The 24,505-nt window shown below is 45.8% G+C and overlaps 1 protein-coding gene across 4 annotated transcripts in view; it reads left to right on the top strand.

Annotated features, from left to right (window-relative positions):
• LOC142311217 (uncharacterized) overlaps nucleotides 1-20,021 on the top strand; it is a 45,714-nt gene extending 25,693 nt beyond the window's left edge. For 3 of the 4 annotated variants that reach the window (XM_075349424.1, XM_075349425.1, XM_075349426.1), the window contains exons 6-7: nucleotides 5,977-6,085; nucleotides 13,203-20,021. In XM_075349424.1, coding sequence (XP_075205539.1) covers nucleotides 5,977-6,085; nucleotides 13,203-14,575 — 1,482 coding nt within the window. In that variant the 3' untranslated portion in view covers nucleotides 14,576-20,021. The remainder of the gene's footprint in view (nucleotides 1-5,976; nucleotides 6,086-13,202) is intronic. The other variant, XM_075349428.1, reaches the window with a different exon arrangement.
• Nucleotides 20,022-24,505: the final 4,484 nt, after the last annotated feature.

Here is a 24,505-nt window from a genome sequence, read left to right on the forward strand (position 1 = left end):
TAACAAAGTTAGGATAGGTCATTAATATCTGATAGTCGGGGGGGAGGGGGATACTAAATATGCCCACCGATCTGGTGCGATGGACTGATGTCCTCAGGCACAGAGTTGTACAAGATAGACCTGTTAAGCATATGGTGACTGTGTACGGCTACTGTACTTCTGCCCTGTATTTACACCCTCTAGGTGTTATTTCGATAATGGGGTCAATAGCGGGGGTTTCTACTGTTCTGGCACTTATCAGCTCTGTAAATAGTCTTCAAACATAGCTCTCCTCTCTTGCAGTGCTTTCATTGTGCCCAACCAGTACTTTCTGACCACATATGGGGTATCTGCACACTTGAGAGAAATAGCCCAACACATTTTGTGGTCCATTTTTTCCTGTTAAGACCCTGTTACATGCAACGACGAATCTAACGATATATCCGGATTCCGTGACGCACATCCGGCATCGTTAGCAACGTCGTTGCGTGTGACACCAATGAGCGAGCGTTAACGATGGAAAATACTCACCTTATCATCCATAGTTGACACGTCGTTCCTTTTCAAAAAATCATTGATTGTGGAGAACGCAGGTTGTTAGTCGTTCCCGAGGCAGCACACATCGCTATGTGTGACACCTCAGGAACGACGAACTACAGCTTACCTGCGGCCGCCGGCAATGCAGAAGGAAGGAGGTGGGCGGGATGTTACGGCCACTCATCTCCGCCCCTCCGCTTCTATTGGGCGGCCGCTTTGTGACGCCGAACAAACCGCCCGCTTAGAAAGGAGGCGGTTCGCCGGCCACAGTGACGTCGCTAGGCAGGTAAGACCGTGTGACTGCTTTTAACGATATTGTGCGCCACGGGCAGCGATTTGCTCGTGACGCACAAACGACGGGGGCGGGTGCTTTCACCAGCGACATCGCTAGCGATATCTCTGCGTGTAACACCCCCTTTAATCTTGAGAGAAATTAAACATTTGAGGCTAAAGCAATATTTTATACAAATAGAAATGTTTCATTTTTTTGCTTCCACTTTGTCTCCATTGCTGTGAAGCATCTGAAAGGTTAACAAACTTTCTGAATGCAGTTTTTAATACATTGAGGAGGGCAGTTTTCAAAACAGTCTTGTTTTGGGGTTTTCCGACATATAAGCCCCTCAAGGTCACTTCAGAATTGAAGTGGTTCCTAAAAAAAAAAAACCAAAGAAAACAGATTTTTTAAATTTTATAAAAAAAAAAAATGAAAAGTTTCGGCTAAACTGTTAACCATAGTAACATTTTAACAAAAAAATATTTGAAAACTGATGCTGATGTAAAGATATGTCCCTACCTTTGATGTGGGCTCACATGCCGAGTTAATCAGCTATCAAGTGCCTTTAACAGATCCACCCACAGTTGTTAACCAGTTAAATCCCGCTGTCAATCTCTGACAGCGGCATTTAACACATAGCAGCAGTGGGGTGTCATTCCTTCCCATCGGCATGCCCCTAACATGATCGCGGGGCGCCGATGGGTTGTCATGATAGCTGGAGATCTGTTGATGACCCCGTGCTTGTCATTATGAATCTTTCTCATTCAAAGGAGATTTTGACTTCTCCTATAGAGAGCAGGGCTAATTCACTGCTATGTATACCACAGGCAATCAGATGATTGCAGCTTCAATTTCCCTAAGGCTGGAGTCACACTTGCGATTGGAAAATCGGACCGATTCTCATGCTAGAAAGTAGCATGAGCTCTGTCTGAGTGTTGATCCGTGTGTGATGCAACTGCAATGCGATTCTGTGATTTTTCCTCATGATTGTAGTCCATGTGCAATTCTTGTGTGATCCGTATGGGATCTGTTTTTATTCTCAGCAGCTATGTCATCTGCTATTCAGCTCTGCTACGTAGCCGCTGACAGCAGCCACAGAGAGAGCCATGTGGCAGAGCTGAATGGCCGCTGACAGCAGCCACAGAGAGAGCCATGTGGCAGAGCTGAATGGCCGCTGACAGCAGCCACAGACAGAGCCATGTGGCAGAGCTGAATGGCCGCTGACAGCAGCCACAGAGAGAGCCATGTGGCAGAGCTGAATGGCCTCTGACAGCAGACACAGACAGAGCCCCACGATCAGAATGAAGTCGGATGAACGTCACCAGACTTCATTGTCATCCCGCGGCTCTGTCTGTGTGTCGTGGCCTGATTTTCGCTCACCGGTGAAGGTCTCACCGGTGACCTCAAATCCCCTGAGTGACTTAAGTGATCTGCGCGATCAGCGGTGCCATCACTGAGGTTACCCGCGGCCACATCAGAAGTCCTCCCGCTGAGATCTGTGGCCGCAGGTAACCTGAGTGACGTCATCGCTGATAGCAAGACTCACTTCAGTCGCAGCGGGGAGCTCGTGACTTTCGGTGGTTGTCATGGTAGCACAGGGTCATGTGATGACTCCTGTACTACACATGAATTACTTTCAGTTCACTCGACCCGGTGCCAAGTGAAGCAGATAGTGAGCGTATCTGCTGTTTACAGCTGTGTAGCTGTGATCAGCAGATAGGGCAGAGCGATCGGATTGTTGATCCATATAGCCCCCTAGGGGGACTAGTAAAATAAAATAAAATAAAGTAAAAAAAAAAAGTTTAAAAAATTAAAAACAAAAAAACCCTAAAAGTTCAAATCAGGGTTTGCAGGGTTTTGGACCCAGCGTCTTTTCATTGTGTCCAAAACTCTGCTATGAACAGTCCAAGCACAGTGGATGGGATTTATAGAAATCTCATGCCCACTGTGCTTCCTTTCCCCTCAGCGTAAACAGACATGCGATGCGGCTTCCCGAGTCACGGCATGTCAATTTATGCTGTGGAGATGCAAGTGTTTTCTGCAGGGAGAACAGACCAAAAATTTGCAGGGGCCCAAAACCCTGATCGTGGGCACGCGCAGCTGCGGTCTCCTGCGAAGAACACTTGTGTGTCTGCAGGAGAAGGCATTCTGCGTCCAGATTGTGTGCACCCACCCTCACTTGCTTAAAAAAAAGATAAATACCCTGTAAGAAATCTCTGTGCTTCTGATTCTGATCCTTTCATTTTCTATTTTGCACTGCATCGCTCTGTTGCAGAGTTACTCAGATTTTTTTTCTTTTGGAGGGCAATATGTGAAATTTCTGCTTGTAGTGTAAATGGGTGTTTCCTCCGAATTGTCTTGGAGGGGTGTGCTGTCACCCTTCTGACACTGCCGAGCTATGATTGACAGCAGCTGGGAGGGGAAAAAGCATACGTCCACCGAGAAGAAGGAACGTAAATTTGGACTGCAAGCAGAGACCTCTCATACTCTATTCCAAAACCAATAATTGTGAATACAGTTAAAACCAGAAGTTTACATACACTTTCTAAAAAGACATATCTGCAGGTTTTCCTCACTATCTGACATGAAATCAGAATAAACCTTTCCTGTTTTAGGTCAATTAGGAACCAAAATTATTTATATTTGCCAAGTGCCAGAATAATGAGAGAGAGAGAATGTTTTATGACATTTTTATTACTTTCTGCAAAGTCAAAAATTACATAGCCTAACAGTACTATGCATTTAGACAATATGGGACAGCCCATATGATGATGTCATGTCTTTAGAAGCTTCTGAGTTAATCACAGACACACCTGTGGATGTATTTTACCGTATTTTTCGCTTTATAAGACGCACCGGAATATAAGACGCACCCCAAACTTAGACATAAAAAAGGTAAAAAAAAGAAAAATGGGGTCCGTCTTATACTCCGGTGTTCTCTTACCGGAGGGGGGCAGCAGTGGTGGTGAAGCGGGGTCACAGGAGGCACAGGTTGTGCTGGCAGGCGCGGCAGGTCAGTGGCAGCGGGGTCCGTGGTTGCAGGTGCCGTGGTTGCAGGCGCGGTGGCGTCCGCGGTGGCAGGATCCGTGGGGTCCGTGGTGGCGGCAGCAGCCGTGGCGTGTGAGCCGTGCAGCAGGCCGGTGCAGTGAGTGTCCGCGGTCCCGGTTCAGTGGTGGCAGCGGCGGCGGCAACTGCTCAGTGGTGGCAGCGGCAGGGACTGCTCAGTGGTGGCAGCGGCAGGGACTGCTCAGTGGTGGCGTGTGTCCGCGGTCCCGGTTCAGTGGTGGCAGCGGCGGCGGCGGCTCAGTGGTGGGAGCGGCGGCAACTGCTCAGTGGTGGCAGCGGCAGGGACTGCTCAGTGGTGGCGTGTGTCCGCGGTCCCGGTTCAGTGGTGGCAGCGGCGGCTCAGTAGTGGGAGCGGCGGCGACGGCTCAGTGGTGGAGTGTGTCCGCGGTCCCGATTCAAGTAATGGCGCCCGGAGCGACGCATGCGCAGATGGAGCTCTCATCCAAGGGCTCCATCTGCGCACGCGCTGACTCCCGGAGCAGCGCGTGCGCAGATGGAGCTCTCATCCAAGAGCTCCACCGGCGCCATCATTTGAAAGTGGGACCGCGGACAACTGGTAAGCTGCACAGCCGCCCGCCCCGCATGCACAGAGTGGCAGCCAGCAGGCTGCCCGCCCACCCCGCGTACAAGCCGCCGGGTACCTGTGCTTGCGTGCGGTGGCAGCCGGGTACCCATGGCTGTGTGCGGGCGGCAGATGGGTGACTGTGTGAGGGCGGCAGCCGAGTACCTGCACGGGCACCCGACTGCCGCTCGCACACAGCACCCGGCTGCCGCCCGCACACAGCCATGGGTACCCGTCTGCCACCGCATGCAAGCACAGGTACCTGGCTGCCGACCCCACACAGCACCCGCTGCCGCCCGTACACAGCCACGGGTACCCGGCTGCCGCTGCATGCAAGTACAGGTACCCGGGCGCTTGCATGCAGCCACAGGCACCCGCCCGATCGCCTCAGACAGGACCCCCCCCCCCCCGCTACCGCTTTATAAGACGCACCCCCCATTTTCCTCCCAAAATTTGGGGAGGAAAAGTGCGTCTTATAAAGCGAAAAATACGGTAATTCACACCTGAAACACACTGCTTCTCTGTGTAGCATCATGGGAAAGTCAAAAGAAATCAGCCAAGATCTCAGTAAGAGAATTGTGGACTTGCACAAGTCTGGTTCATCCTTGGGTGCAATTTTCTGATACCTGAAGGTGGCTCATTCATCTGTACAAACAATTATATGCAAGTACAAACAAGATGGGAATGTCCAGCCATCATACCGCTTAAGAAGGAGACGGGTTCTGTGTACCAGAGATGAATGTGCTTTGGTAAGACATGTGCATATCGACCCAAAAACAAAAGCAAAAAAACCTTGTGAAGATGCTGGCGGAAGCTGGTAAGAGTGTGTCATTATCCACAGTGAAACGCGTACTGTATCAACATGGGCTGATTGGCCGCTCTGACAGGAAGAAGCCATTACGCCAAAAAAACATATAAGAAAAGCGAGATTAATGTTTGCAAATTCACACAGGAACACAGACCTTAATTTTTGGAGACCTGTCCTGACGTCTAACGAAACTAAAATTGAACTGTTTGGCCATAATGATCATCGTTACAATTTGGAGGAAAAAGGGAGAGGCTTTTAAGCCTAAGAACACCGCCCCAACTGTGATACATGGGGATGGCAGCATCATGTTTTGGGGTTGTTTTGCTGCAGGAGGGACTGGTGCACGTCACAAAATAGATGGGATCATGAGGAAAGTAGATTATGTGGCAATACTGAAGCAACATCTCAAGACATCAGCGAGGAACTTAAAGCTTGGGCGGAAATAAATCTTCCGAATGGACAATGACCTGAGGCATACTCCCAAATTGGTTACAAGGTGGTTTAAGCATAACAAAGTCAATGTTTTGGAGTGGCCATCACAAAACCCTGATCTCAATCCTATTGAAAATTTATGGGCAAAGCTGAAAAGAAAAGAAAAAAATTCCCTAGTCCTTAAAGGATTATCTAAATATTTCTAAGCAAATAACAGGATGTTATTTCAAAGGAGTTGATGATTTTATTTTAAAAATTTTAAGCATTCACTTTACCAGCCATTTTTCTGATAAGAATTTTATCTGTTTATTGAATCAGGCTGAAAATCTTATTGACATTAAAGTTGAAGTAATGGATGGCGATGAGTCATATGGGATTGGTGATGTGCAGTGTAAGGAGGAGGAGATACCTGTAGAAATCAGCACACGTAAGTTATAACCAAAGAATACAGAAGTTATATTTTCTCCTTTTTACAGATTTTCCCATTACTAAGATGACAGTTGGAACTTGCAGTTGGAACTTTCCTTTAGCTCCTCCTTCCTCTCCATAGAAATTTAAAAGCACCAGCTATCATCTTTCTTAGTAATGCTTTCACTGTATACATTATTTTAGCCATTAATTGAATGTGAAGGATCAGTCCAGAAGGAGAAAGAAGCAGATTTCTCTGATAAGATATATTATTAACGTGCTCATTTTCATGTCTACTATCCATTTATGACAAAAAAAAATAAAATAACTGTTATGCAGGCGTCACACGGTACGATCTATCATGCGATCGCACGAGCGATCACACCCGCCCCGGTCGTTTGTGCGTCACGGGCAAATCGCTGCCCGTGTCGCACAAAGACGTTAAATCCCCGTCACACGCACTTACCTGCTGTGCGACCTCACTGTGGGCGGCGATCATCCTCTTCCTGAAGGGGGTGGGACGTTCGGCGTCACAGTGACGTTAAACAACCACCGGCCAATAGAAGCGGAGGGGGGAGATGAGCAGGACATAAACATCCGGCCCACCTCCTTCCTTCCGCATAGCAGGCGGGTGCCGCAGGACGCAGGTAAGCTGTGTTCATTGTTCCCAGGGTGTCACACGGAGCGATGTGTGCTACTCCAGGTACGATGAACAACCGGCCATGAAAAATAAACAATTTTTTAAAAATAAGCGACGTGTACACGACTCACGATTTGTGACCGATACTGCATCGCTCGGAGGTGTCACACGAGACGAAGTCGTGAACGATGCCGGATGAGCGTCACGAAAACTGTGACCCCGACGATGCATCGCACAATAGATCGTCTTGTGTGACGCCCGCATTAGTCTTGAACAGTAAAATATAGGGCTTTTGGTACATGTCAAATGTACTAAAGCATCAGAGAAAAAAAAAGTCACAATCTACAAAGATGATGTTGCCAAAGCCAGATTTGGAAGTTGAAAGACGTTCTTCCTCTCGAACAGTTGAAAATGTGCCATATCGTTAAATAAATTTGACACAGAAATACAGTCTCAAGGTGGGGTATTTGATATTAAGCGCAAGAGGAGTCATAAATGAGACTGGACCCTTGGCCATATTCCCTCATCTCACAGGACAAGATCAGGTCCATTCTCACCGTGTTTCAGTTTAGAGTGAGCCTAAAATATTGCCATTTGCCTGTTAACAAGCTAGCAACCCGACGACATTCTATCATGCAGATTTGTGCCACCATTTTACAAACAGACATTTATTGCATTGTTGATGTCTGCTAGAACCAGCCCCATGAACGACCACTTCTTCATTTCTTCTATGCCCGGATGTTGCAGGTTTTCACCAGAGGTAGGACTGTCATCTATAAACTATTAGACACTTGCGGTATATTTATTATATTTTGTTGTCCGTTACATAGCAAAGCAAACACAGGTTAACATTTTCTGGAATTTAAAAGGAATCTGTCACTATGCTTTGACCACCCCATCTGAAAGAAGCATAACGTAGAGACAGAGACCCTGATTCCAGTGATGTGTCATTTACTTTGTTGGCTACTCTGGTTTTTATTAAAAACTGTTTTATCTGCTGTAGAACTAGCAGTTCTCTGAATGCTGAGCTTTGTATAACCCCACTCACACCACTGATTGGCAGCTTTCTGTGTACTTTGTGCATAGGCAGAAAACTGCCAACTGATGGAGGTGTGGTGGTACTACATGGCAGCATGTTTACTAGTCCTCTAGTGATAATCTCCTGCTGATAAAACAATGATTTTATCAAAATTACAGCAAGCAGCTTAGTACGTGATACATCACTGGAAGATTAGGAGGCAAAAATCTGGTGACAGATTCCCTTTAATGAATAATGCTCTTTACCAGTCCAAAAGCCCGAAATTTTAAAGCGTAACTGTTGTTTTTATTTTTTATTTCATAAATCAGTAACACACATAAAATTAATAATAATGGATCTTAAGGTGGCTTTACACGCAACGATATCGCTAAAGTGATCTAGTTGGGATCACGGAATTTGTGACGCACATCCGGCCGCTTTAGCGATGTCGTTGCGTATGGCACCTATGAGCGATTTTGAATCGTCGCAAAAACATTCAAAATCATCACCCCCTATTCCCAATTATCGTTGCCAATGCTTTGGCGATGTAGTTCGTCGTTCCTGCGGCAGCACACATCGCTACGTGCGACACCGCAGGAACGAGGAACCTCACCTTACCTGCGGCTGCCCGCAATGAGGAAGGAAGTAGGTGGGCGGGATGTTACGTCCCGCTCATCTCCGCCCCTCCGCTTTGATTAGGCGGCCGCTTAGTGACGTCGCTGTGACGCCGAACGAACCGCCCCCCTTAGAAAGGAGGCGGTTCGCCGGTCACAGCGACAGCGCTAGGCAGGTAAGTAGTGTGACGGGTCCGCGCAATTTTGTGCGCCACGGGCAACAATTTGTCCATGTCGCACAAACGATGGGGGCGGGTACGCACGCTGGCGATATCGCAGCGTGTAAAGCGGCCCTTAGACAAATCTGCTGATTTCTCCTCCTGGACTGATCTTTCACTTTCAAAGTTCTCAATTCCTTGGTAAAATCTGTCTTTAGTAAATACAGGTTTCTAATTTACTGAGAAGGGATGGCTTGTGCAGTCAGATTATTAGAAGAGCGCATTATCGGATGTTCCCCTGATAACGCGCTCTCTAGTCACCTGACCGCTGCAGCAGTCCTGTGACTTCGGACAACACCTCCTGAGCCAGCACTAACCTCCAGATCAGATGGCTTTGGAAGGTGAGTATGCCTTATTTTTTTTAAACGTACATTTTGTATTGCATTTTTCAGAATTATTACAATATGTCTAACATTTGAACAAGAATAAATTCACCTTACCAATTTACCCCCCCTTGTCTTAACCCACCCTCTTTTATTCACACTTTATCCCCCCCAACATTTTTAATACGCTGAACACCAGGTATAAGTCGCAGAACACACAGCTCCTCTATATTCTGATTCCCGTTTGAAGCCCTATGTCTCTGAAACCCTCGTCTCGCCCTACTGTTGTGTCTCTACTGCGTGTGTATTTTCAGCTTTCCCAATGTGCCTTGCAAGTCTCCCAGTAGATACCATTCCGTATTAGTGAAAGGAGATACCACTTTCCGTATTTCTGCAACTCCATACTGTTGTACTATAAATCTCTTCCATTTTTTAAAAAAGTTTCCCGTTAGTTCGTCCTTATTTCTTTCGGCTTCCAACTGTTCAATATTGAGCAGCTTTTTAATCTGATTGACCACCTCCTCCTCTGATGGAACAGATTCCTCGAGCCATCTGCGTAGTAGGGCCTTTTTCCCTATCATAGCAATATTATGAAAGAGTCTTGGAATCGTGGTCCCCCGTGTATCTCCTCCTCCTTCCTTTTCTTTAGTCCTGTGGTGGAAAATCCATAAGAATGGGTCTAGTTCCATTTCCACTTCCCATACTTTTTCTATAAGTGTCTTCATTTTTCCCCAAAATTTCTGACTTTGTGGGCACTGCCAAATCCAGTGGTATAAGTCCGTTTTCGGCTGTTTACATTTGGGGCAATGTTCTATTTTATTCATAGTCTGCTTGGTGGGGATGTTAAAACCATAAATTGCTCTGTGCATTAATCTAAACTGTGTGTCCCTCCATTCCTCATTAATCACCTCCTTCCTCATCCTCATCCATCCCTGCTGTATCTTTTCCCCTGCCTCTGTATCTTTTAGTTGTCGTGCCCACGCTCCCCAGACCTGGTCCGAGTGCAGTGGTACCAGTGCTGTTCTCAGATCTTTGTACAGGGAGGAGATAGTAATCTCCTGTTTATCCTTCATTATAAATTGGTCCATTTCATTCATTACCTGTTCTTTTCTAACATCCCTCAATAGTCCCATTATTCCTTTTTCCACCTGTTTGTATTGTATGATTTGGAATGGGGAAAGCCCGTACCTGTTCACCATCTCCTCAAGGGTCAACCACCTATGTTCCGTTTCATGGAGCAGATCCTTCACCCCACTGATCCCCTTATTTCTCCATTCTAGAAATAGTTTGTTTTCCCTCCCTGCTGGGAATTCCGGAAAATTCCAGATATTTAGGTATTTGGAGATTCGCCAGGACAGGTTAAACTTTTTCCTCACTGCTTTCCACGCCATTATCGTATCCCTACATACCAGGGAGTGCTTAATTTTCCTCGGAATATTGGCCAATGACGTGTGTAATATTGCCCCCAAGTCCCATGGTCTACAGCACTCACTTTCCAATTTTATGTTAGAATAGCTATTTGTCTTCCTCAGCCAGTCTATTACATGCCTCATCAAGTATGCAAGGTTGTAGCCTCTCACATTTGGCATCTTGATTCCTCCCTTTTCCAGTGGTAGCATTAGTTTTTCTGCCCTAATTCTTGGTCTTTTTCTCTTCCATGGGAGCTTGTAAATGCTTTATTCAGTCTATTTACATCCGCATGCTTTAATAATATAGGGATAGTCTGCATTGGGTATAACAGCTTCGAGAAACTCATCATTTTTAAGAGGTGGTTTCTAGCTAGCAGGGATAGCGGCAGCCCCTCCCACATCTTTAGCTCTCGTTCTATTTTCTGTATCAACTGTTTGAAGTTTATTTCATAAATGGAGGCAGGCTGGCGTCCCAACTGGATCCCCAGGTATTTAAGGTGGGTTTTTGCTATCGGTATCCCACATATGTTATCCTCTATTCCATAGATTTTCAGGGATGACATAGTTCGCTCATTCAGAAACAGTATTTCACATTTTGTCTTGTTCAATTTAAAACCTGCCATAGACCCAAATCTCTCTATCTGTTGTATTGTTTTTAAAAGGTCATTCTGTGGTCTGTTCATGAATAATATGATATCGTCCGCGAATAGAGCTGAATGTACTTTTTCCATTCCAATGTTAATGCCCTCAAAGCAATCTCCTCCATTGATCAGTTTTGCCTTATTTTTTAAAAAACTTGTTGTTTTGAAGATTATACAATAAAGCAAGGTTACATCATAGAATAGAAAGACAAATATGTCATATTGCTCATTAATACTATCTGGTAAAGTTAACGTTGCCCTTATTATACCATGGGTCAAATATCTTAACAAAAAGCATATGACACTTCTGTCAGACACTTCATCACCTGAGTCAAAGGGGAATCAAGCCAAGGCTTCCATACCTTATCAAAGTTTTGAAGACAATGTCCACTTTTATATAGCACACTCTGATAGGAAGCAGCAGAAATGACCATATTGATCAAGTGTGAAACCAATTAATCTCATAGTGATAGCCATACAAGCCAAAAAATGTTTCCCTAAGGCCCCTTTCACACGTCAGTGATTCTGGTACGTTTGTGCTTTTTTTTAAACGTAAAAGAATCACGGACATACGCAGACGCATTATAATGAATGGGTCTGCTCACACGTCAGTGATTTGTCACTGCACGTGTCTCCGTGCAGCGTACCCGCGTGTGCGTGATTGCTGCACGGAGACATGTCCATTTTTTTCTGGCATCACTGATGTTCCACGGACCACGCAGTGGTGTGGTCCGTGAAACATGTGCCAGAAAAAAACGTACTTTTAAAATAAAAAACATTTTAACTCACCCGGCGTCCAGCGATGTCCTCTGCAGCCCGTGCAGCTTGCTCCTTCTGTGCCGGCTGATTACTGTCGCGCATATTCATTATGCGCGACACAGCCGACCCGGAAGCAGCTGCTGCAGGGGTCACCGCCGGCCGGATGCTGCGTCGCGGGAGCGATCAGCACCACGGACAGCGGGAGCGGGCGCAGGTGAGTGAATCTCTAAGTGCAATCACGGGCCACGGAGAACGGAGCCCGGATTGCACTTAGACAACCCACGTGTGCCGTGATTTTCGGCACACGCAGGGACATGTGCGTGTTTTACACGCCAGTGAAAAACGTCACTGTTTTTCACTGACGTGTGAAACGGGCCTAAGAAAAATGCAAGGGTATTGAGCCAGGGTCTCCATCAAGTATATCCAATAGGCACATCTTAAGAAGATTTAAGTGGAGATAGCTACGACCACCTTCCAAAAGGAGGGCAATACCACCTTAGGTGTATAAAATCTGCTGCCTCCTCCCCATACGTATGGTTGATATAATATGGATATACCCTTATAGGTGTCACGTAGCATTGATGGACTATATATGTTTGGATTAGCTTGTTATTAATTGCAGCTAAAACAAATTGCTGGGAGGCCAAGGCTTTGGTTATGCTTTTAAAACTATTGATGCCTGGAAAAAAAAAATTACTATCTGAAAACCCTTTGAAGCAGGGGTGGGGATCATTACCTGCGGCCCCCGGGCAGATTCCCAAAGACCACAGTGCTCAGGCGCCAGCCATGTCTTGCTGGCTGCTGACCTTTTAAACCCCGCACACAATACACATCCACCAACCTGGAAGGAGCCCATACATTCTAGGCTCAACTATGCACATACTGTGAGGTCAAGGAACCCCAGTCATGTCTAGGCTCAGTAGTGATGTATATTCCTTCCAGCGCTCCCCTGTGCTGTATATGCCCCCAGCGTCTCATGTGATGTATATGCCCTCAGCAGTTCCAGCCCACACAAACCTAGTAAAGCAGTTGAGAAGGAATAAGATCAATGTCTCCTAATATTACAGCTGCACCAAAAACAAGAAGCTCCAGCCGCCACAGTGAGTTAATTGTTTGACTAAATATAGTAGGGTAATTTGTAAGTTGATGATTTTGTGCGGCCCCCGAATGATGGTACAAATTTTCAAATTGCCTCTGGCCGAAAAAAGGTTCTCCACTCCTGCATTGAAGAATAGGCCATCAATACTGTGATGCTGGAAACCTGATGAAGTATGCTATGTACTGTCATTCCGAGCGAGCATGTCAGAATTAATAGCTGAGAGGTAAATTTGGATGACCTCAGCATAACATTCTTGGAAGCTAATAAATTTGCAAAAATGTTCTATACACCACAAAAGTATTTGTCCTATGCATTCAGTAGTGTCGAGGAGTCACATGTGATGTCCTGCCTTAACTTATTGATTTTTATTTTTCATTAAAAAGCTGGGATATTCAAATTTTGTTTTTATTCTCAGCAGATGGATTTACGGAAAACTCAGGACATCTGACCTCTTTATCCGCGGATTGTAAATTAGATGTCAAAAATATCGCAATAAACACTTCAAAAGAAAACGTCATCAACCCGAATCAACTGTCATTTCTTCACAGCAAGCAGCCGTTATCTGATCCCTCTACTTCATTAGATCAGTCATTCATAACTCAACAAAGCACAGGTCAAAAGGGGGACAAATTGTTCCCATGTCCTCAGTGTGGAAAATATTTTAAAAGCAAGGCAAGTCTACTTAAACATCAGCTACTTCATTTAGATAAGAAACCATATTCATGCTCGCAATGTGAGAAAGGTTTTACCCAGAAATCGGGTCTTATTAAACATGAGAGAATTCATACAGATGAGAGGCCATTTCCATGTACTAAATGTGGGAAAAGTTTTACACAGAAATCCGTTCTTGTTGAACACCAGAGAGGTCACTCAGGAGAGAAACCATTTTCATGTACAGAATGCGGGAAATGTTTTACCTGGAAATCTGTTCTTTTTGAACATCAGAAAACACATACAGGAAATAAACCATATACATGCGAGGCGTGCGGCAAATGTTTCACTCAAAAATCGAATCTGGTTGATCATCAGAAAACTCACACAGGAGAGAAGCCATTTTCTTGTTTTGATTGTGGAAAATGCTTTAGCCGTAAATCTGGTCTTGTTCAACATCAACGACTTCACACAGGGGAAAATCCATGTATGCAATGTGGGAAATATTTTACCCAAAAATCGGATCTTCTTAAACATCAACGGACTCACACTGGGGAGAGGCCATTCTCATGTTTAATATGTGGAAAATGTTTTACCCAGAAGTCATCTCTTGTTGGACATCAGAAATGTCACACAGGGGAGAAGCCATTTTCATGTTTAGAGTGTGGAAAACGTTTTACTCGAAAATCGGTTTTGTTGGACCATCAGAAAACACACACAGGCGAGAGGCCTTACCCATGTTTGGATTGTGGGAAATGTTTTGCCCAAAAATCAGATCTTGTTGTTCATCACAGAGTTCACACAGGGGAGAAACCATATTCATGTGCAGAATGTGGAAAATGCTTTACTCAGAAATCATCCCTTGCTGAACATCAGAAAATTCACACAGGTGAGAAGCCATTCTCATGTTCTGAATGTGGGAAATGCTTCATCCAGAAATCTTCTCTTGTTAAGCATCAGATGACTCACATAGGGCCTCAATCATATTCAGTAAGTGAAATATTTTATCCAGAAATCAATGTTTTACCAGCAGAAAATTCCATTAAGGAAGAAGCTTTTTTAAATGTTCAGTGTGTGGAAAATGATTTGCCTGAGGATGAAACCTGTGAAGACATTTCAGTCTTGAGCCCTGATTAGTGAAGACTGTCGTTTTGCACATCATTCTTGATGAAGACTGCACTCAATTTATTAAAGGGCTCATCTGGGACTTTTATTTTTATAATTTGCGTAAGCACTACAGGCTGGTAGTTACAAATGAGCTGAAAGTTGGTTTTGCTCGGCACCTATCTTTGGTGGCACAGAGCGATCACTGATCGCTTCTACCAGTGATTCAGCGGCTTCTGCTGTTGTCACGTCATCAGAACAGCAGTTTCTTTTCCGCTCTGCTTTATTTACAGGGCGTGATGTCCGATTTCATGCTGAATGACGACTGGCTCCCGGTCGCCTAATTGCGAGACGTCAGCATGATGTCACCAGTCATGCCTTATTGACACCTCAGCTTACAAGAGCTACTCTGTTGACATGGAGCAGCTGAATTGCCGACACAAGCGGTCAGTGAGTGTTCTGAGTCGGCGCAGAGTACAGTAGCCAGTTAGTTCATCTATTAGCAACTTCTTGCCTATTAGTGTTTAGACACATAGTAAAAATTAATAACTTCCTGGATAACCTCCTTAAAGGGTCTGTACCCCCATGTAAATTTGATGCAAAATGTTCATACAAATACAAATTTCAAGCGGTTTTATCTCAGAAAACTGCTTTTTGAATCTGGACCTTTGTGTGTTCTTAGAAATCATATAAAATGTTAATTTTCTGGCTGAATTAATATTTTTTTTCTTTATATGAATAGTGGTCTGCCGTAGCTCAGTTCAGGTGAGGTGGATAGAGCATCAAGTCTGTTAAATTAGCGACACCACTAGTATCCTATTCCCTATCTCTGCTTTAATCATAAAGGGCCAACAACAATCCAAAAGTTTCTTAGTTTTAGAGGTAAGCCTAAAATTACATTTTCTCTGTCACTTCATTGCATGACACAGATTGACATGGGTGTATGCTGCAGGAGACTGACCTTAAGAATTACAACTAAGAAAAAAAGTTGACTATACCTGCCTACTAGCAATTAAGCTACTCAGTTTAGCTTAGTGTCACTAGGAGACAGACACGGGTCAGGAGCCCACTGTTTTCTTCATTCTTTTCCTCTCTTCTCCTTTCTGAGGCTTCCTACAGACTCCTACTCTTTCCCTTGCCCTTTTTGCGGCCTTCTGCAGCATCAGCTGAAGTCAGGACTGGAATTTAGTCACTGAATTTGTTTGTAGCCTGGTGGAGCTGGTAGGCCACTCCCCTTCTCAGCTAGACTCCCTTTAGTGGGTCTTTTTTTTCCCCCTTCCCTTTCTCTTGGCCTTCCTGCAGTGGGGTCTCGAGTCTGGTTTGGCTTTTAGCTCCCTCAAAGGCTAGGTCTTGGCTCGATCTATACCTTTTCAGATGAACTTGGCTTCCAGACCGCAAGTCGTCTTTCAGTGTTTGGCCTACTCTGTTCCTCTTTACCAGCCTCTCTTGGACCTTAATCTTGTTTTCTGTGCTTCAGTATCTTCCCTTTGAACCAATCCACAGCACTCCCCCACGCTGGTGCTTTTGATCATGATCATTTCTCTTAGACAAGTATCTGAACTAGCGACTCTTTTCTCCCACTCTCCATTTCTTGTTCTCCATATGGTCCCAATGTTATTTCTTCTTTCCACCTTAACGAATAGATTGTTCTTCTCTCTGCCCTTACCCTTCTAATACTGTGGAGAAATCCCTACACTGTTTGGATCTGGCCAGAGTGGTGCGTCACTATTGGAAGGTGACAGCTTCCTTCAGATGTTCAGATGTCGTATTTGTCAGTCAAAAAAGATCTCGCCAAGGTCTTCTGCCTCCAAAGCGACCATTGCCCTTTAGATTAAAGATGGCATAAAAAATCCAAAGTCTGCCATCTAAAGTCTATTAAGCTTTCACTGGCAGAGTGGGCACTTTCCTCTTGGCTTTATAAGCATTAAGCCAAGAGGAAAGTGCCCCCTCTGACAGTGTAAGGTTAATAGATTTTGGCAGTAGGGGCTTCATGGGGTCTTCGCCATCAAGCTTCATCCTTGCAACTTTGTAAAGCTGCTACTTGGTCCTCTGTTCACACCTTTTCAAAATGTTGCAAAGTTCATACTTTTGCCTTGGCAGATGCGAGTCTGGACAGAAAGGTGCTACAGGCGGCAGTCGCTTGGGTTACTTCCCTGAGAGGAATTGCCTTTACCCATTTATATGTATTTCTCACCCTAGAGGCTGTTTTGAGACATCGCTTCGTCTCCTTTGTCCCCCAATGCAGCGACCGAGAAAAGAGAACTTTTGTACTTAACCGTGAAATCTCCCTCTTGTAGTCTTCATTGGGGGACAAAGCACCAACCCTTTTATTTATTTATTTAAGAATAGTGTTCTCTGCTTCTCCTACTGCTTTTTCTCACTAACTGAATAGCTTGGATGCCAGTAGGCGGGCGTAGCCTGCTTGGAACGAGTCAAGTTTTTTTCTTAGTTGTAATTCTTAGCGTCCACCTCCTGGTGGCAGCAGCGTATATCCTTGGTCTCCTGTGTCCCCCAATGAAGGCTATAAGGCTGCTTTCACACCTCCGGTTTTTATTAGCAGAGCCGGCCAATCCGTCTCTAAAACCTATGCAACGGATGCGGCGACAAAACCGTATCCTTTGCATACGTTTTTACATGCGGGCCGCCCGTTTTTTGCTGCTTGCGGCAGGCTACTGAGCATGCGCAGTGGAAAAAAACGCATGCGGCGGCCGGATGCATGCATTGCAAATCGCGGCGCGATGCGTTTTTTTTTTTTTGCCGGACAAAAAACGTGCCAGGCAACGTTCCATCCGGCCGCCGCATCGGCTAAATCTGCCGCATGCGGCAAAAAACAGACGGAACGCAAGCCCATGCGGCACAATACGACACTAATGTAAGTCTATGCAAAAAAACTGCAACCGGCGTAAAAAAAAAAACGGTTGCGTTTTTCTGCAAGGCGCCGGATTGTGCCGCACAGGAAAAAGGGATGTGTGAAAGCAGCCTAAGAGAGACTTTACGGTAAGTACAAAAATTACATTATTTTGAGTGCGGATTGCCTGCGGATTTCAGCAACAGCTGAAACTGTGTTTTCTGTTGAGGTGCTTGTTCACACTTTGTGTTTTTGCTATCAAAAAATGCATCATTTTACTGTACCAGCGGAATACATGAGATTTCTCAAATTTCATGCACATACTGCTTTGCTTTTTTCCTTGCAGATTTGTAGCAGTTTCAGATCTGTCGCATGTCAATTCTTTCAGCGTTTTTGCAGCCTTTTTCATCTATTCAAATGAACTGGGGAAAAGAAAAAAAAAATGCCAAAAATGTCGATACTTAATGCAATGTACACATTTTTGGTGTAGAAATGTCTACTTCAAATACTCAGAGTGCTCATACCCAAACAGGTTCTCTAAGGCTAAGTTCACACTTCCGTTGTTTTGCATCAGTCACAATCCGTAGCCTTGAGGAATTACGGAATCCTGCTAAATATTTTGCAGGAATCCAGTATTTCCCCATAGACTTCTATTAGTGACGGATTGCGACTGATGACCCTGCGTTGTATCCGCTGCGTCGCGGTCCGTCGTTTTTGACTGACCGCCGAGCGGGGAGCAACGCAGAATGTAACGTTTTTCGGGCCGTCAAAATTAACGCGCCGCGCAGGAATCCGTCGCCATCCGTCAAGCTTGTAATGTTTGTCTATGGTGCTGGATTCCGTCGTAATCAGTCTTACGACAGAATCCAGCGCAGGATTCCGTCATGCTCTACTGAGCATGCCCAGCATGTTTGGCACACCCACTGGGCTGTCCCAAACACAAACGGATCATGACTGATCCGTCAAAAAACGGACGCACAGCGGATGCAACGGACGCAACGGATCAGTTTTTTCACAGGATTCCTGCATCAGTTGTCAACTAAAAAACGACTGATCCGTTGCTGACGGACCTGATGGATCTTTAACAACGGAAGTGTGAACTTAGCCTAACACATGGCTAAAAGATATGTTTGTAATTAGTTACAAATGAACTGAACATATAGTATGTTTTGTAGACATTTTGTGTATTTCTCTAACATATCCTTTTCTTTTTATAGATGGTCCATTTACATTTCACCATTTGTGTGTTAATTTAATATGCATTCTGTGTGTGCAACTTGTAAATATCAATAAACTTCCTTATAATGGTTTTAACATTGTAGATTGCTTGGAAGAGCAATGGTTACTGTACTTTTCACTCAAAAGAAACAGCTTATGATACTAAATTAAACTTAGGCCTCTTTCAGACTTCAGTGATGTTTCTCGTATGCAAAAACTGGATTGATTTTCATCAGTGTTTGGTTAATGTTTCACAGTATACCATCAGTATTTCATCAGTGATTTTCTCGTATGAAAAAATAAATTTGCAAAGCTTCTTCTGCCTATTACAATATTAAAAATCTCAAGGTGGACTTCAACGAATTGGCGCCGGTGGCACTGAGCAATCTCCACATGCGCAGCTGCTGGCACCATTTTCATGAAGACTGCCAGGACATCAATCTGCGCAAGCACCGACAATGGCTCCTTCAGCGCCGGCGTGAAATTTATATATGGATGAAGAAAAAACATAGAGGCAGAAGAGGGGCAACGACAAGGCTGGAGACCCCTTCCTCCAGGCCCGTCCCAATACACGAAGATATGAATAGAAGTAAACTTCAAACATATATTAAAGAAAATATACAAAACAGATTTCTGAAACTCTTGTACCATTTTAATCAGTATGACGGTGCCAATATGGCCCTGTCTGTAGTTTACTTAGTAAAATGCTGCGGACAGGTTCTCTTTAAAGAGCAGTGTGGAGGTGTGCACTGAAACTCAAATTCCAAGATGGCACCGTCCCCTTGTGGTGGTGCAACCCCCTCTACTACGTACTGACTGTATTTTACATAAACATAGCAAGCGCTTAGCAGGGGTGGAGCCAGCAAAAGGAAGCAGGTGCCATCTTGGAATCTGAGTGGATGCAGCCCAGTGCTTAGTAAGGTGTGCAGTGCCAGCACAAGAAGTGGGTGCCATCTTTGAAGTTGAGGGGATGCAGTCAACTGGCACTTAAAAGGGCTGTCATAAGCAGAGGGAGCAGGTTCCATCTTTAAATCAGCACGGAGGCAGCCAGTACTTAGGATAGGGTCCAGAAAAGGGAGCATGTTCCATCTTTTGATTTAGAGCAGATGAAGCCAATACCCAGCATTGGGAGCAGTCTATCTTGGACTCTAGTCCAGAACAGCACCCTTAGCCCTACTAAGCTGATTCAGCACGCTTAGCCAAATAAAGCAGGGACTGCACCCTTAGCTCTACTTAGCAGGGGCAGCACCCTTAGCCCTACTTATCAGAGACCTACTACTTAAAGGGAACCTGTCACCACTTTTTAGGCCTATAAGCTGCGGCCACCACCAGTGGGCTCTTATACCAGATGGGTGGCTTCGTTCTCCGGAACCGTCGCCTCCCCTTTCGGCCATCTTGGTCTTCCTTATTCTGAAGCCGTGGTGCATGACGCGCCTACGTCATACACACGCGCCGACATTGAGGTCCTGCGCAGGCGCACTTTGATCTGCCCTGCTCAGGGCAGATCAAAGTATTGTAGTGCGCCTGCGCAAGACCTCAGTGCTGGCGCGTGTGTATGACGTAGGCACGTCATGCACCGCGGCTTCAGAAGAAGGAAGACCAAGATGGCTGAAAGGGGAGGCGCCGGTCCCGGATAACGGCGCCACCCATCCGACTGTTGTGCACCGGAGCGACGTCCTAGCTGAGTATTATAAAGTATTTTTTATATTCTACACAGCAGTTTGGACTCTTCTATACAGGATGTTTGAATGCTATATATAACAGTCCAGTGGTGGTGGCCGCAGCTTATAGGCTGAAAAAGTGGTGACAGGTTCCCTTTAAGTAAAGAGCTCTTAGCCCTACTACCCAGGTACCTTTATCTTATTGCCCTACTACATAGGGACCTTTCTCGTATAGCCCTACTACCCAGGGACATCTCTCTTATAGCCCTACTACCCAAGCAACTTTCTCTTATAGCCCTGCTACCCATGGACAGCTCTCTTATAGCCCTACTACCCAAGAACAACGTTAGCACTACTATCCAGAGAAAGCCCTATTTAATAGCAAAATGGCCAGAGCACGTTGCTATGTTGAACGTGCCTTTGGCATTTTGGCCTCAAGATGGCGCATTTATCAAACCACCATACAACTCCAACCACCGTCAAGGCTGTCATTAAATCGACAGTAGTGTTACATAATTACTGTAGATTACATGAAAGCAATGACGAAGACATTGAGGAGTTGCCTGCTTTAAATGCACCATTTGTAGAGAATGGTAGTGTCAGAACCAATGTGTCCACTTCTGGTCTACAAGTGAGGAATCAGTTTAAAGATTATTTTAGTTTATATCGCCATAGTCATGTATAATTTTGGCATTGTTATAGTTTTTTAACACTTGGTTACATAAGCACAAACACATGTGTAATACAAAAGAGAAAATGACCATACATAGGTATAATTTGAGGTTTTTTTTTGGTTGGTTGTGTTTGTGGTCCCCATAACCTATTGTGATATAACTATATTGTTATAACATCAGGATTTTTTGTTATTCTCAAAACAGTACTACTGAATGTACATGACTAATAAAATGATGGCAAATTTGATTTGAAAAAGTTAGTCCAGAATTATTATTTTACCTATGTATGTATGTTATCTTTTGCAAGACACCCTGTATTTTTTTTTTTTTTAATACAATTTTGTCAGGGACATTAGCCCATACAAAACACCATACTTTATTATGCAATAATGTCACGCAAACATAATTTGTTTGACACTATTGAAATACAAGTATGGGACCAGACCATATGCAGATACTGCATAGTGGCTGGATTTTTAATAATAATGGTGTCTGAATGTTAGTGTAGTAGTTTATGTGCATGCATTTTTTCCCTAAACCCAGTTTCTTCTAATGGATGGTCCAATCAACATGTCCAGAGCAAGGCTTCATTCTAACAGGCAGGTATTGTTTTTGAAGTGATAGAGTAATTTCTATTGAATTTTTGTAAAGGAAAACAAAAATATGACCACCTGCATATAAGTAATGTGTTACATTTTGATATGTTTCCACACCAGCAATACCATAGAAAACATACCAAAATGTAAAATAATACATACAATATCACATTATGATTCAACTAAATCCTCTAGGCTAGTGATGTTTTCCTGTGTAGGCTCCATTGCATTGACATCCACAGAATGTTTGCTGCACAACAGTAGATGTTGTAGTGAGTGACTGATCAGTGTTTCCACTAGTAACAGTTGTTGTACTTGGAACAAATAATGAGGCAGTTGTTTGAGCAGATGGAAGACCAAGTGTAGGTGGTACATATTGATGTGTTGGAAGAGGCTGAGTATGTGTGTATGTAAAGTTAGTTGGGTAAGTCGGATGTTGAAAGTACTGTTGTTGTGGATTATTAGGAACATGGTATGCTGTTGGTTGTTGAATCATTTGAGGTAGTCTATGAACATTGCTAACAATACTAGGATAGTTAAAAGAGGTTTGCATTGGTGTTTGTTGGGGTATTTGTGGGACAAATGTTGGCTGTTGAGATGGCCTTTGTGTCATTAATGTACCTGTTTGGTGTGGGACAACTGTTGGCCTAATTTGTACATCAGTTACCATAGAAGAAGATGGACACTGTATATGTGTTTGTTGCACTACAGGATTTAGTTGAAAATTAGAGAAATGTTATTCTGTTTGGGTTTCCACAGTTTGTTGAGTTGTGTTTGTGTGTGGGCCACGTGGATTAGCTCTCCATTGTTCTATCACTTCTAAACAATAAATGGGTTCTGGCTCACGATGGGTAGCAGATATTAGTGTTATTAAGGACGCCCTCAATCTGTCCTGCCTATCAGGTGCAACCAATGCAAGAGAGGGAGAAAGGGAGCGGCAAAATCTCTCTCCATCACTCTCTGGTATCAGTGAATTCATCATGTGTATTATTCTGGTATCAATGATATCTGGCAGGGAACGTAAATCTTCATAACGCCTATGTCTGCGACCACGGATAGATTGTGCTACTGTGCGCATGGTATTAGTTGATATTCTTGGCTGTGTGCCTGCATGTTGCTGTGGACTACTCTCTGCAAGAACTGGTGAAGGGCCACTTTGTTGCCCTGTAGACTGGCCTGGAATTACATTAGTGGATTGACTTGCTCCCAAACCCAAATCAGAGGACATTTCTTCTGCGTCTAGCTGGCTGGTGTTGGGGATTGGTGGAGGTTGATATGAGGTAGGCTCCATCTTGGAAGCAGAGGTCGCTGTTAATACTGCTGACTGGGCTTCCTCACTATCTTCTAGATTATCCTCTGTACTTTGAAGAAAGAAAAAAAAAAAAATAATTTGTGCCTTTTAAAAAAAACCACCATGTGATGTAATGGTTTAACCCCTTAACGACCTTTGACGTACTGGGTACGTCACGGTGACATGGTGCTAAACGACCCATGACGTACCCAGTACGTCATGGCGAAATCGCGGTCCCGGAGCCCCGGGGAGTCCAATTTCTTTGATTAAACGGTAGATTCGGGAAGGAGGGGACCTCTGCCTGACCTCAGGAGGGGTGGTGCCTCCTCCCCGAACCTACAGAGGCTGTGATTGGCTGACAAACGCCGCTCAGCCAATTACAGTCACTGTAATGTTCCAGCCATTGAAAATGGCTGGAACATTGAAATCCAGCCCTGATCAGTGCTGCTGTAGCACTGGCCATTGGCTGGAGCTGGGTGATCGGTGCTTCACCCGCCCCCAGCTCTGATTGCAAAGACCGGTCTTGTGACCGCTCTCTCCAATCAATGTGGATCTGCGGCCTGTGACCGTCCCTGGAAGCCGAGGAGAGCGGTCTCTGCGGGTGCCCATCGGTAAGTTCCTGTCCCCGCCGCCCGCCCCTGTCCCCGATCGCCCTGCCAGCCCCACCGCTGCTCCCGATCCACCGCTGTCCCCGCCGCCATGCTCGCCACTGTCCCCGCCGCTGCTCCCGATCCACCGCTGTCCCCGCCGCCACGCTCGCCACTGTCCCCGCCGCTGCTCCCGATCCACCGCTGTCCCCGCCGCTGCTCCCGATCCACCGCTGTCCCCGCCGCCACTCTCGCCACTGTCCCCGCCGCTGCTCTCGATCCACTGCCGACACGCTCGCCACTGTCCCCGCCACCACGCTCGCCACTGTCCCCGCCGCTGCTCCCGATCCACCGCCGCCATGCTCGCCACTGTCCCCGCCGCCACGCTCGCCACTGTCCCCGCCGCTGCTCCCGATCCACCGCTGTCCCCGCCGCCACGCTCGCCACTGTCCCCGCCGCCACGCTCGCCACTGTCCCCGCCGCCGCTCCCGATCCATCGCTGTCCCCGCCGCCACGCTCGCCACTGTCCCCGCCGCCGCTCCCGATCCACCGCTGTCCCCGCCGCACCCACCTTTTTCAGCCGCTGCTGCCCCCGAATCGGCCCCCACTGTTCCCGATCGGCGGCCCCTTCTCCATCGCCACTACACCTCCTATCCCTCCATGTGCTGCAAGCCACCCTCCCCCCACATGTGGGGGGAGGGTGGCTTGCAGCACATGTGGGGGGAGGGTGGCTTGCAGCACATGTGGGGTGCTGCAAGCCACCCTCCCCCCACATGTGCTGCAAGCCACCCTCCCCCCGGGGCCCCCCCCCTCCATGTGCCATCTCTCTCTCCCATCAGACTCTGCCCCCCTCCCCGATCTGCTGCCTGCTCTCTCCCATCCTCTTCATCTACTGCCCCCTCACCCTCCTCAATCTGTTGCCTCCTTCATCTGCTGCCTCTTCTGTCTGCTGTGATCCTGCTGCCTAGATCCATCCTGTAAGGTAGGTATCCCCATCTCACCTCCCTCCCCCCCCCATCCTCCGCCGCTCCTCCATCCGCTGCGCCATTTCCCATCATCCATCCGCTGCGCCCTTTCCCATCCTCTGC

The sequence above is a fragment of the Anomaloglossus baeobatrachus genome, chromosome 5 (assembly GCF_048569485.1).
Source record: "Anomaloglossus baeobatrachus isolate aAnoBae1 chromosome 5, aAnoBae1.hap1, whole genome shotgun sequence".
Classification (NCBI taxonomy): Eukaryota; Metazoa; Chordata; class Amphibia; order Anura; family Aromobatidae; genus Anomaloglossus; species Anomaloglossus baeobatrachus.